Consider the following 13,253-nt stretch of genomic DNA (forward strand, 5'->3'; position numbering starts at 1 on the left):
AAAACTGAGAGGAGAAAAAAGAGCACTGGTCAAAATCTAAACACTGTGAGATTGGCGAAGGGGGCGGGGTTTGCCCCGAAGGAGGCAGTTAATAATAGAAAGTTTAAAGCAGTGAAAAATGTAAATTATTATTTGATATCTGGCTCGTCTTCCATTTTATTGGCTTTTAAAATAACATGAAATGTGGTGAAGGTTATCAGCTTTGGTATTTCCATTGAAACAATTCTTGAATCCTTTTAAATAAGTGATTTATGATGTATGGAGGTGTTTAGTGTGGTCTGAGCTGGGGGAAAAAAAAATCTTTAATGCCTCATTAATATATTTAGATTTACTGTGCTCCCTTCACTGGCTGAATTTCACTGGCACATGTAAACGACTTCGAGCCATGTTGGAGGTTTTTCTGTGCTGTCTGCTTATAAAAGAGATTTAATCTCTGATCTAATCCTGGTTAAATAAAGGTTACCATGACTACTGCTACTGCTTATATGTATACGTGTGTATAAGCATGTGTGTGTGTGAGACGATTTAATAGTAACAGCTTTTCAGCAGCACGATGCGTCAAATCATGCAGAGACAGATAAAGAAAGGGCTTCGGTTTTTATGTTCACCTCAATCAGAACGGGGAAAAAAACGTGATCTCGCTGACTGTCATGGTTGTTTGTATTGTGAGTATTTCAGAAACTGATGGCCTTCTGGGGATTTTCCCCCCACACAGAAGTCTAAAGAGTTTACACAGAATGGTGCGAAAAACAAAAAACATCAGACTGATCTGAGCTGATAGGAAGACTACCGGAAGTCAAAGAAACACTTTTTACAACCATCACGAGCAGAAACGAATCACAGAACACATCAGGCTTGAGGGGGGAATATCTACAAATGCAGAGGACCACGTCGGGTTTCTCTCCTGTCAGTCGAGAACAGAGATCTGAGGAAACAAGCTGGTACGGTCTAACTGAAACTTCGCCTGTTCTTTTGCTTGGTATGCCATGTTCAGTGCTCCAGTTTCAGTGAGACTGTTCCCACTTAGGCTCAGATTTCTCTGATTACACTGGAAACTGGATATTCTGATGCACGATCATGTGAATATTACCCGAAGCTCCTGACCCGCATCTGCAAGATTGTATGTGGTATACATGAGATTACATGAGATTGTATCATCTCATGTATACATGAGATGATATGAACAAGGGTACATGTATTCCTAATAAAGTGGTCTGGGTACATTATGTGGAAACAGAGAGGTCATTATAGAGCTGGCACCTGGATGCGATCAGGTACTCCCGTACTGTCCATGCGACTCGCCACGTTGACCGTGTTTCCCCAGATGTCGTACTGCGGCTTTCTAGCTCCGATCACTCCAGCGACCACGGGCCCGATGTTTAACCCTGTACAAAACACACATATACAGTTAGCAAATGTTGTTTTTCTGCTAAGTCAAAGCCTTAGCAAAGCTTACGCGAAGCTGCACTGATAAAAATAGCAAAATGTATTTTGTATGCTAAGCAGAAGGCATGAAGTGTAACCGGGATGACGATTTTACTGACCAATCTTCATTTGGAAGTTGTTAAACGAGTGTTCGTTGATGTACTTCATCTGCTCCCGTAGCCTCATAGCGTAGTCAGCTAGTGCCAGGATGTGTGAGCGGCCCTCTCTGTCGAACGTCGAGTCGTTCAGGCCCGATGCCGCCATATACGTGCTCCCTATCGTTTTGATCTTCTCTAGCTGCTTGAACTGATCTTCACTGATGATCTGAGGACATTACGGATAACTTTACCGTCACAGAGCTCACTAAATTCCCAACCATCACTTAAGTACATGGATTAAAATAGTAAATATATAAATATAAATAAGTAAATATAATATATCTGTTACTATAATAGTAACAGCTAGAAGACTCATAAATGCCTGTCAAATGATGCCAGTTAGAGTCAATGTGGCCAACTGCCGCGTCCTACTTTCGCTTTCTTACCTCATCAAAGTCGGCGATGATCTCGTTGAGCAGTCTCAAGCACTCCACACCTTCGTTATTGGCCTCCAGCTCCGTGTAGAACTCGGAGAAGTTACTGATCGAGGCGAACATCACAGCCACGCACTCACATGACTGGTAGTAAAGCTCATCGTTGCGGCGCTCTCGAGCCAGGAAGTGGGCAGCCACATCTTTCGGCAGGATGTTATGAAGGAGACGACGGTTGTAGGCTTGCAGCTCCTCCATCTCCTCTTTCTCTTCTGTAGCCTGCGGACAGACCACAAAAGCAATAAGTAAGAGATGACAAACGCTGCCAGGGCATTATGCTACACCGTGTGCTCGAGGATTACAACTTTATAGCCACTTACAGATGTGCTTTATAGTCGTTTTCAATAACACATCCTCGTGCTAGGTCACTAGGTCAAGTATTAAATACCCAGTTCTGTTGGTCGTATAAAAGAAAACAAAAGTCGTCTGCTTTTTTGTTTGGTTTAGCTTCATGTACGTGATCACATGAACAGACTCATGTAGGGTAGAAATGCGGAAAAAAAAAGTAAACGAAAGTTGCCAATTGTAAGCAGAAGCAGTGTAGATACCATTAAATAAATGTATTGCAACATTTATAATGATGTAACTATAAAAATAACTAGTAGTAATAAACTGCATCAAAGCCAGTGTTTATTTGCTGGTCTTTTTTTTTTTATTTTTATTTTGCTGCTCTAAATATCCGTAACACATTTCTGCAGTTGTACAGCTTTGTCCTTTGTCTTCGTTCACAACAGTAACAAATACATGAAACTTGGTTTGTAACTAATAGTACAGAAAACTGAACAATTTTGCGGTAAATAGAGACAAAAATATCTGCATGTAGAGAATGCGTATTAGAGGTCTTTATAGACGACAGTGTAATAGAGAGGAACGATAAACAGCTTGTGTCGAAAATCCAAAACTACAACCCAAAACACACGCTGTGCTTGCTTCGCTTCCTAAAGCCGATTTAACTCGGAGCTGAATCTGTTTCTTGCTGCAAACGAACAGCAGTAGAGTTTGCTTGGAAGTGGACCAAGGACACCTTTCTCAGAGGAGCAATCACACCCTAGTGGGAATGCTGTGTTCTCACCTGCCTAAACAAACCACACCGAGTGGATAAGAACACACTACGCTTCGAGTCAGAAGAAACACTGTATTCGTGAAAACACCAATAAGGCAAGTTCTCCTCTTAACACGTCTGCTGACTTCGCTCGGTCGTTTTTAAGGGACGACATGGCGATTACATCACTATGTCTACATCACTACATCCTCATACGACTACAACATCTTGTACTGATCTTACTCTTTCATGCGTCATTAGGTTTCTCTGTGACAAAAATGAGTCACGGACGCAAACGTGAGGGACGTCTCAGGCACTGTTGTGTAATCAACTGGCAATTTCATTCTTTTTAGCGAAGGCTAATTCTCAGTGGTACAAGCATAGGGAGATGCACCTGCAGTTTCCACAGGAAGTCGAGGCGTGCGGTGGATTCGACCTGCTGTGCGTGCAGATACAGCGCCAGCACAAATACGGTGAGGATTACTGGTGTCATCATCTTCAGCGGCACCTTGTGTGAGTTCGGCTCAGAGCTGCAGGGACAAGAATTTTATAATAATAATAATAATAATAATAAATAAAATAATAATACAATATTATTGTTATTATTAATAAAATAATAATAATAATAATAATAATAATAAGAAGAAGAATATCCCAAATATACCATGAAAAATAAATATATAAATATATTTAATTTATTTACCATCTTCATTTATTATCGACATATAATAATAGAATGATCTTTTGAACATCAGTTCAAAAGTTTGTCCCCCCCTCCCGCACACACTCACACACTACTGACAATTTAGAGTCGACAATCAGCCTACAGTATGTTTTTGGACCAGGGAGGAAACCCCTAAAGCACAAGGAAAGCATGCAAACTCTTTACACACATGGTGGATTAGGGAATCAAAGCTACAACCCTGGAGGTGTGACGCAAACATGCTAACCACAAACACCACAAAGTCACTGTTGCCTTTTACCCCCAATGAAATATACTGTATAATATTTTTTTTAAATTTTTTAGTGTAACAACACACTGAAAAGAATAAAATCTGGTGACGAGAACAAGGCTTGACATATAATATATACAGTACTGGATTTTTTTGTAAGCTTCCGTTATTTTTTATCCCATTAATTATATTAAAGCCATTAATATGAAACAACCGGCTTTTACAGTGGTTGAATAAAATTTGGAATAAAAGTCGATCAATCGGGGTTTACATTAGTTAAGTCTTCTTACACTTGGGGAAACGAGTAGGCTGCAAAAAAAAACCCCAAAACAAACAAATAACAGGATCTTAGCATGAAATACTTGGTATCATCTAGTTTGAATTGGTATTAAAGACACACAGTGTTCTGCTAGATAGATTAAAGCTTTATTTATCCAAGTACTTGCTCTCAATAACAACAGTATTTGTAATCGGCTGAGTCAGATTTAATTATATATTATATAAAGTTTGACACTGGCAGTGGAAAGATTTTGCAGCATCCTGTATTCAATTTTATTAAGTAACTCTTCGAGAAATGCTTTAAGACAGCACTTGTTCTTATAAAAAATAAAAATATCTAGATCCAGATCTGAAGCGACCTGGTCTCAGTCCACCTCTCAGTCAGACTCTGAACCAGATATCACAAGGGCACAAAATCAGCATCTGTGTTATGAACTTACCAAGCCTCTGTTTTATTGAAACCAGACCTGTGTGCAAAAATAGAAACATTCTCATTAGTGACCTACTTGACCCACAAAGTACACACACACGCATGCACACACACACACACACACACGCATGCACACACACACTCACACATTTGACTAAGTACTAAATCGGAAAGTCATCTGAAGGTCTTGCAAAAGGAAGTGTAAGTGTTTTGAATGATATATAAGGTCAAATAAAAGGACTTCGGATTAGCGTAGCGATGAAAGAAGCTGTCGTTCTCGATTAATACCACAGAGTAGTTTAGCTCGTGATCGTTACCAAGTTATAGATTGTAGAAATTTAATTCCAGATTAGATCCTAATGACTGAATTAGTGCTGCATCGACAGCATGGATATGGCTTATGGATCTTGTCCTTATTTCCTCCTCCTACTCATACAAATTGCTTTGCCTGATGCGTCTCTATTCGGATTGTTCGTTTTCTCTACGCTGTGAGCGTGTGTGATGAGCTGAACTCACAGTGCGTTGGCGGACACCAGCAGGTCGGCGTTATCGAACAGCACCACGAGAGGCCACTCGACCAGCAGCAGGAAGCTGAGCTGAATGAGCAGCATTAATGCCAGCTTGCCTATACTGCTGATGTGCAGAAAGACAGAGCAGGCCAGCAGAGTCAGCAGCACACTGTAGGTGAAATACTGGACAGGACACACAACAGGCATGTCAGATACACCAACACACACCAACACACAAACACACACTCAATATGTGGATATGATTGCAAGATGCAGGAAAGCACGCTGCTAGTCACGTGCCACCTCACACTGACCTCAGGGAAAGGACACGCTACTTTGTGGTTGTTGCAGAGTGTCAGAGTGTCGTCTGCTGTGTGGGTCAGGTTGTGCAGGAAACACAGTGTCACGGCGCTATCGCTGATGTTCCGGTCCTGTGCTACACACTGGATCAGGTCCTCTTTCTCACATGTAAACTGACGACAGATAAACCAACAGAAAGAATAGAAGCCTTTATTTTTGTCACATATACATTACAGCACAGTGAAATGCTTTCTTCAGATATCCTAACTTTAGGATTTTGGTGTCAAAGTGCAGGTTCAGCTATGATAAAGTGCTCCTGGAGCAGGGAGGGTTAAGGGCCTTGCTCAAGGGCAAAACAGTGGCAGCTTGTCCGATTAACAACCCAGAGATTTAACCACCTGAACCTTCAACCGCCTCTGACATCACTGTTACTGATGATGAGTCAGATTAGTGCTAAAAACACTAGGGATGTTCTAGATTTGTCATGAGTAAATTCAGGAAGTTTACATTTCAGTGCTTAAGTAACTATATATCTCTAACATCTATCCTATCCCTAATGAGCACTAGACTGCCACATCTTTTTGGTTTTTATTTTTTAACTTTCCAGATTACTTCTACGTTAAAATTAAGGGCTTTGATACAACACGTGCAAAGGATGGCTGGTCTGGTACAACCAATTTAAATGACCGAAAAGCTTGTTGTTATTTTCCATCATGCTCCTCACCTGGGCCAACCCTACAGTTCCATATATCGTACCTCACAGAGAGAATACCTGATGTGTATTGAGTGATATTTTTATATTATTGATGGCCAGTTCCACCCATCAGTCAGCACCCACTGGGGCGAAGGCTATACTGTGTGTTTTTTGAAGCGTGTGAAGTCATCCGAAAGCATTGTTGCGTATTGCCGCTCGTGCAACATCGTGGGGTGTTGTAACACATTCAGAAGCAAGCGCTATCTTCCATCTTCCACATACACAAGTGTTTAGCGTCACCGTGATTGATGTGATTGACCCACATTGATCTCCAGATAATGACTGATCATTCATTTGGTCTGACTCCAAACATTCATTCATTCATTCGTTTTCTACCGCTTATCCGAACTACCTTGGGTCACGGGGAGTCTCAGGCGTCATCGGGCATCAAGGCAGGATACACCCTGGACAGAGTGCAAACCCATCGCAGGGCACACACACACTCTCATTCACTCACACACTCACACACTACGGTCAATTTTCCAGAGATGCCAATCAACCTAGAAACACTTGGAGTCAAATTGGCAAAAAAATTGACTAATACAAATCATTTTGTCCATTGCTGTCAGGACTCAGCCTGGACTGGCCACGTGCTACTGTTTATGTTCTGTGTCATGTGTCTGCCCCGCCCTTGTCTCTTCCTCCCTGCCTCTGCACACCTGTTCCTCATGTGTCTAATTGTTATGTCTATTTAGCCGTGCCACGTTGCCTATGGCAGGGTGGAATCCTTGATGTTGTCTGATGTCCTCGTTTGTCTTCCTCTGTCGTCTTGTCTCTAGTCTGTGTTCTCATTTCATCCATCCATCCATCCATCCATCCATCTTCTACCGCTTATCCTGGGCCGGGTCGCGGGGGCAGCAGACTAAGCAGGGACGCCCAGACTTCCCTCTCCCCAGACACTTCCTCCAGCTCTTCCGGGTGAATACCGAGGCGTTCCCAGGCCAGCCGAGAGACATAGTCCCTCCAGCGTGTCCTATGTCTTCCCCGGGGCCTCCTCCCGGTTGGACATGCCCGAAACACCTCCCCAGGGAGGCGTCCAGGAGGCATCCGAAACAGATGCCCGAGCCACCTCAGCTGATTCCTCTCGATGTGGAGGAGCAGCAGCTCTACTCTGAGCTCCACCCGAGTGACCGAGCTCCTCACCCTATCTCTAAGGGAGCGCCCGGCCACCCTATGGAGGAAACTCATTTCGGCCGCCTGTATCCGGGATCTTGTCCTTTCGGTCATGACCCAAAGCTCATGACCATAGGTGAGGGTAGAAACGTAGATCGACTGGTAAATATAGAGCTTCGCCTTGTGTTCCCGTTTCGTGGTTTTTATTTAATAAACCCAGTTTATTTTAGCTATCCTGCATTTGGGTCTGTTTTTTATCCATACATTGCTGACAACTGCAATGTGATGTACTCATACAGAAACACAAAATTTATGTTTAGAACATAAATACAAAAAAAAAACAACGTTAGGATACAAATGTACAGAACAAATGTAACTTCTGACTGGACAGCGTCATTTTAAACAAGCTGCTGAGACATTCATACTCACAACCTGCTGATGACTCGCTGCTTTGCACCACTCCGGAAAATTCCAGTGCAGGTTTGAAACAACTAATGACCTTTCTCAGAACAAAGTTAACCTTTAAACTACCAGCAATAGATTTTAACACATCTTGATAATCACTAAAACCACAAAAGAAAAGTGTGAGCTGACTTAAAACACTATGGTATATGAAATGAAACAAACAAACAAACAACAACAACAACAACAACAACTGAACAGATACATAATCTTTAATCTGCCTCGTGAGGAATTCTGTGCACCAGAAATGAAGTAGTCCTTGAATGCTAACTGTAACAGAGTCTGTGTGTAAAGAGAGTTCGGTGCTTTTGATTAAAGCTGTATCAAACTTGGATGTAGTCCAGAATCAATCTCTGTATTCAGGACTGATTGTGGGGGGTCATTTGCAGGGCGGGCGTTATCTCGGCTGTTTTATTTATTTATTTATTTATTTATTTATTTATTTATTTATTTATTTACATAGACGAGTATCTTTAGAATCGCAGACCAATTTTTATTATGAAACTCGACAAGAGGAAGTAACGTGAGAGGTTTAACCAATCACACTAATGGACAGCAGTCCTCTGTGGACACCTTTAAGCTACGAGCGAGATTCTCCGGCATCGACCTCTTGTCTCGTCAAGGTTCTTTCCCTCACAGTTTTCTGTGCATTGTAAACAAAACGGAACCCCAATGCCCCCCGGATTGTAAGGATTTTGTTAGCGTTATATAAAGTTACAAGTTCTGCTTTTAACACCAGTCCAAAGAGAGGGATATAATAAAGAAAGGGAAGGAAGGATGAAAGGGGAAAAAAAGATGAGAAGTTAAACATTTTGGTTAAAAAATACAACTGATTGAAAATATAAAATCTATGCACATGCTCATCAAGACTATTCTGCCTGAAAAACCTTTAATGTCTTTTGTTCTTTGGACCATTCTGTGTAAACATCAGAGACTGTGAAAACTGTTGTGTATGAAAATCCCAGGTGACTTTCTGCTGCTGAAACCAGCCACAAACACAAACCTGCAGGTCTGGCACAAACAACCATGTCACATTATTTTATATATATATATACCGTGTATACATCTATTCTGATGTATAATGTAGTGTATCTGTGTGATTTCATGTACTGTGCTGCTGCTACATGATTGGCTGAATGAACAGATGGATGGCTCAGGATAGGGATATGTCTTCCTATTAAAGTGGCCACATAGCGTAACATACAGAAAAAAGAGGAAAAGAAATAATACAGAACACAAGAACCTCATCTGACTTTGACTAACAGATCGCTGTGCTCGCTTCTGACTGAAGGTGGCTTACCATGTTGGCAAACGCTGAGAGATACAGAAGCAGGACGGTGAAGATTCCTACCAGCGTGCTGTTAGTGCGAGACTCGACTATCTTCTTTGACACTGTTTGCAAGACCACGGGGAAGAGCTAAAAAAAAACAAAAAAAGAAAAAAAAAACAGTGAGTAATAAAATATATCCCATTGGGGGGGATAATTATGAAAAATATGTTTATACTAATAAAACCAGTGACTGAGCGACTGTTCTGACCTTAATACAGGAGTAGATGGCACATACGAAGAGGATGTTGGCAAGGATTATAAAGATACTGATGAAGATGCCAAGCATAAGTGTCGTGCTGCAGAAAACAGAGAGGAAAATATAAATATTGTCTTACACTCCAGGTCTTGAAAATGAAAGCTCACAGTTCCTGCTGTGCATAAGTTTACACTCACACTCACACACACACACACACACACACACACACACACACACACACACACACACACACACACACACACACACACACACCCGGGAAGGGAAATCCTTAAATAGAATTATATCATAAATATATATATATAAAAATCTTAAATAGAATGATATGTCATGAATGTATATTACATTATATTACATTACATAATATAATCTAAGTGTGGGTGAAAAAATATAACAATAACCTACACAACACAAAGCTTGTGTGAGTGCATAAGTATTAACCCCCTTATGGATATAGTGGATTGTAATAATATTTCAGAAATATACATTAGTTTCCATCACAAGGAGTCTGTGTTTAAGCTCAATTGTTTAAAATGAGATAAACTGAGTCTGCTACTGTAAATGCTGTAAATGTAATCCACCTTTTCCTGTGTGAAAGGTTAAGAGAAAGAGACTGGGAAATACTTCTACAGTATACACACGGCACTGTACTATATATGAAACACATAATGTATATGTCTGAAATGTTCAGTATATGTAGTATAGTACTGAAACTACATACTGTGGAAAAACAGTGATCTGAATAAAGCAGATGAAACAAAACACCACCAGGGTACAGGCCACATAACCCCCGAATCGATCGTCCACCTTCTTAGAGTACTGCGGAGACAAAGATAACATGTTAGCCTTGCGCACATGGGGCGAATCTTCTCTGTCGGATACATGCAGATTTTTGGACTGCGTATGAACCTTTTTTTCTAGCACCGGTGTCTGAAACCTGAGCAGGAACTTTTTGACGTGATCCTTGCGTAGCTGATCGATGCTGCGAGCGTCGATGGCACGTCCCAAAAACTCGTCTACCTCATCCTCGGGGTTCAGGGCCTCCTGAGCACTTCGGCTACAAAGTAGAGCACATGCGTTTCATTTAGACCGAGCTGTCAAATATGCTTCAGCAGTGGGGAGGGATCAAGTAATGATCCCGCTCTGCATGACAGGAATGTCACAGTGTGGTTAAAATCACTGTCCTAAAGCTGTTTAACTATTTATAGCAGTCAGCTTGGTATTTCAATAAGCGACACAAAGAAAAGCTTTATTGGAAATAAGCCTTCACGAGCATATCACGCAGGCTCAGCGCTGAGGCTACAGTGACAGTTCAGAAATCTAAGCCACTGCCTGCAAGCAGGAGCACTAAGAAAAGCAGCAGTACTCACTTGTCTTTGCTTGAGGCTTCATCAATGCCCTGGGGATGAGCAGGACACAGGGATTAGATACAGTGACCAGTGCAAACAAAGTGAAAGACAAAAACACATTCAGTCTATCTGACCAGCCTACAGCTTTAAATAACAAGAAACAGATAGCGATGGTAAGATTTATGAGGCAATTTTGATTCATTTGATTCATCTCCCAGAGCGGCATCTCCGAGCAGGATTCAGTGTTTAACGCTCATGGTTTCATGCTATTACTCTACATCACACCTGAGTATCAAAGCTAGGAATATGCTTTTATACAAGAGATGAAACCGAATACTGTATAAAGAGTGTATAAGGCAGAATACACATGAAGAGTGTATAAGACAAATACAGACATATACCATAAACAGGCAGTGTACAATTTGTTGGTGTTTTTTTTTTTTGCGGTCAGATATGAAGCTTACGGGACATATGCAAAGGCTCCTAGTATATTTATATTTTTGTAAATAGTGTAGGTGGTGACCGTGTGACTCGGATTACAAATCTGTCTCGGACGCATCTCCGGAAAAAATGATTCATTTACATTTAAATGCTACTGTACATCCAGATTTCTAGTGATAATAATAATATCCATTATTAACAAGACTTTACAAATAAAAGTAAAAATTAAATTATGGACTCTACTGGTGAGGTACAGAAAGCAGTACCTGTTTAGGCCACGCCCAGTCTGGGTTTATATCAGCATATGAATACTTATATTTGAACCATTCATTCACATTCAAATCCGGATTGTGTTACAGCTCTATTCGGTATATTTGTTAGTAGTATTAAAGACCACATTTACAATCCAAAACACATTTCTGTGTGAATAAATGTCCAGAGTCAGATACTAATAGCATGCAGAGGTCCAAATAGTGCAGAAGAGTATACAATCCAGTAACACTGCTTTATTATCTGCTGTTATTATTATTATTATTATTATTATTATTTTTACCATTTTAAGAAATGACACTTAATTCGCTTGTTTCCTGGCTCGAATGACTACAGCTTGTAAATTCACATGTTCATCTAAAACCGGGGTGTCCAATCTTATCCGGACAGAGCCGGTCCTGGTGCAGGTTTTTCATTACATCCAAGCAGAATTCACACCTGACAGTCTATAGAAAAGCTATGTGGCTGATTAAACAGGTGGAATCAGGCATGGCCCACGGCTTGATGGGAATGAAAACGTACACCTACACCTGGCCTGGGAGGATAACAATAGACATGCAGGATTTGAACAAAATCGGCGTGAAAAGAAAAGCAACCATTACAGAGCCATTCTCCTGTAATGAAAGGATTTTTTCCTCTAAACTAACGTAGCCGTGAAAACCTCTTTAGCCTGAACAACAGGTTGAGAACACCATAAACCTAGATAAAATAGAACGGTAGATTTTTGAGTGTGTAGATGAAGTAAAACTTTCGTTGGTTCGTAGATGCGATCTGCTTCACCCAAGTTTTGTGCTTACGGCTGAGTCGTTTAAAATGACTCAACTACAAGAGGGATGAAGAGGTAGGGAAAGCGAAAGTATCTTCAAACTTAATAAAACTTGAGTAAAATGATGTGTTATGAAAAATATGAAAGCTTGAAAGTTTGAAAGCTTAAAAAGAGACACGACATTCGGGAACTGACTCGAAGCTGATGCATGATGAAGTTATGATGATGTCATTTTCTTCCAAAAGCAGAAGGACCACACTGAGTGTACGTTCGTGTTTTGTGTACAGCTCACCATCTGCCTGAAAACTTTGGAGTCTTTGGTCCTGGAGAAGGATCTGTCAGGAACCCAGCGAGGCATTAACCCATCAGATGAGTTGGCTCTGGCACGCTGCAGCTTAGCCATCATAGCTTTTTCTTCCTTCTACATGATTTACACACAAAGAACAAAGAAAGTTCATTACTTCCATACTTGCGTAGTGTTTAAGTAGATCTACAGTGGAGTCCAAAAGTCTGAGAGCTTTAGCGATAATGCATCTGTTTTGGATTCTTTTATATATCATTTTATACAACGAATTACATTACAAATTATTTTACTGACAACAACTTGAGGGAAAAGTTGTGGAGAAGCACTGGAGCTGGGACAGACTTCACAAGTTTCTGCAAAATATATCTGATCCATTTTAGATCATATCCCACAGTGTGTCGTTTGAACACAGGCTTCGATACTATGCAGCCGTCTTGGTCGATATCGTGAATTTGAGGGACGTAGAAATAGTGTGAAAACTTTTGAAAAATGTTATTGAGCATTTTCTTGGGCTCAGACTTTTCAACTCCACACTGTATATCCGTTGTAACTGACCCTTTTCTGGCTGCAGCCGAGCACCAGGAAGGTTTCGATATCGTTGTCTTTGAGGTAGGCGTTCCTCTCTCCACCGAAGCCTGGCTCCACCTCGTAGTCTCCGTTCAAATACTGCAGTGTAGCTTTAGTGATGTGGATACGTCTGTGGAAGTTTTATTAACATGACAT

The 13,253-nt window shown here is 40.9% G+C and overlaps 1 protein-coding gene across 3 annotated transcripts in view; it reads right to left on the bottom strand.

Moving 5' to 3' along the window:
* Window positions 1-13,253, bottom strand: part of adcy6b (adenylate cyclase 6b) — a 76,628-nt gene that overhangs the window by 3,441 nt on the left and 59,934 nt on the right. For all 3 annotated transcript variants that reach the window (XM_027170344.2, XM_047807188.1, XM_047807189.1), the window contains 14 exons: window positions 13,086-13,227; window positions 12,519-12,647; window positions 10,771-10,799; window positions 10,310-10,457; window positions 10,122-10,219; window positions 9,395-9,482; window positions 9,157-9,273; window positions 5,542-5,700; window positions 5,235-5,410; window positions 4,729-4,755; window positions 3,451-3,586; window positions 1,970-2,233; window positions 1,545-1,749; window positions 1,261-1,385 (listed from right to left, as the gene is read on the bottom strand). In XM_027170344.2, the coding sequence (XP_027026145.2) occupies window positions 1,261-1,385; window positions 1,545-1,749; window positions 1,970-2,233; window positions 3,451-3,586; window positions 4,729-4,755; window positions 5,235-5,410; window positions 5,542-5,700; window positions 9,157-9,273; window positions 9,395-9,482; window positions 10,122-10,219; window positions 10,310-10,457; window positions 10,771-10,799; window positions 12,519-12,647; window positions 13,086-13,227 (1,843 nt within the window). The remainder of the gene's footprint in view (window positions 1-1,260; window positions 1,386-1,544; window positions 1,750-1,969; window positions 2,234-3,450; window positions 3,587-4,728; window positions 4,756-5,234; window positions 5,411-5,541; window positions 5,701-9,156; window positions 9,274-9,394; window positions 9,483-10,121; window positions 10,220-10,309; window positions 10,458-10,770; window positions 10,800-12,518; window positions 12,648-13,085; window positions 13,228-13,253) is intronic.

This window comes from Tachysurus fulvidraco, chromosome 23 (genome assembly GCF_022655615.1).
Source record: "Tachysurus fulvidraco isolate hzauxx_2018 chromosome 23, HZAU_PFXX_2.0, whole genome shotgun sequence".
Classification (NCBI taxonomy): domain Eukaryota; kingdom Metazoa; phylum Chordata; class Actinopteri; order Siluriformes; family Bagridae; genus Tachysurus; species Tachysurus fulvidraco.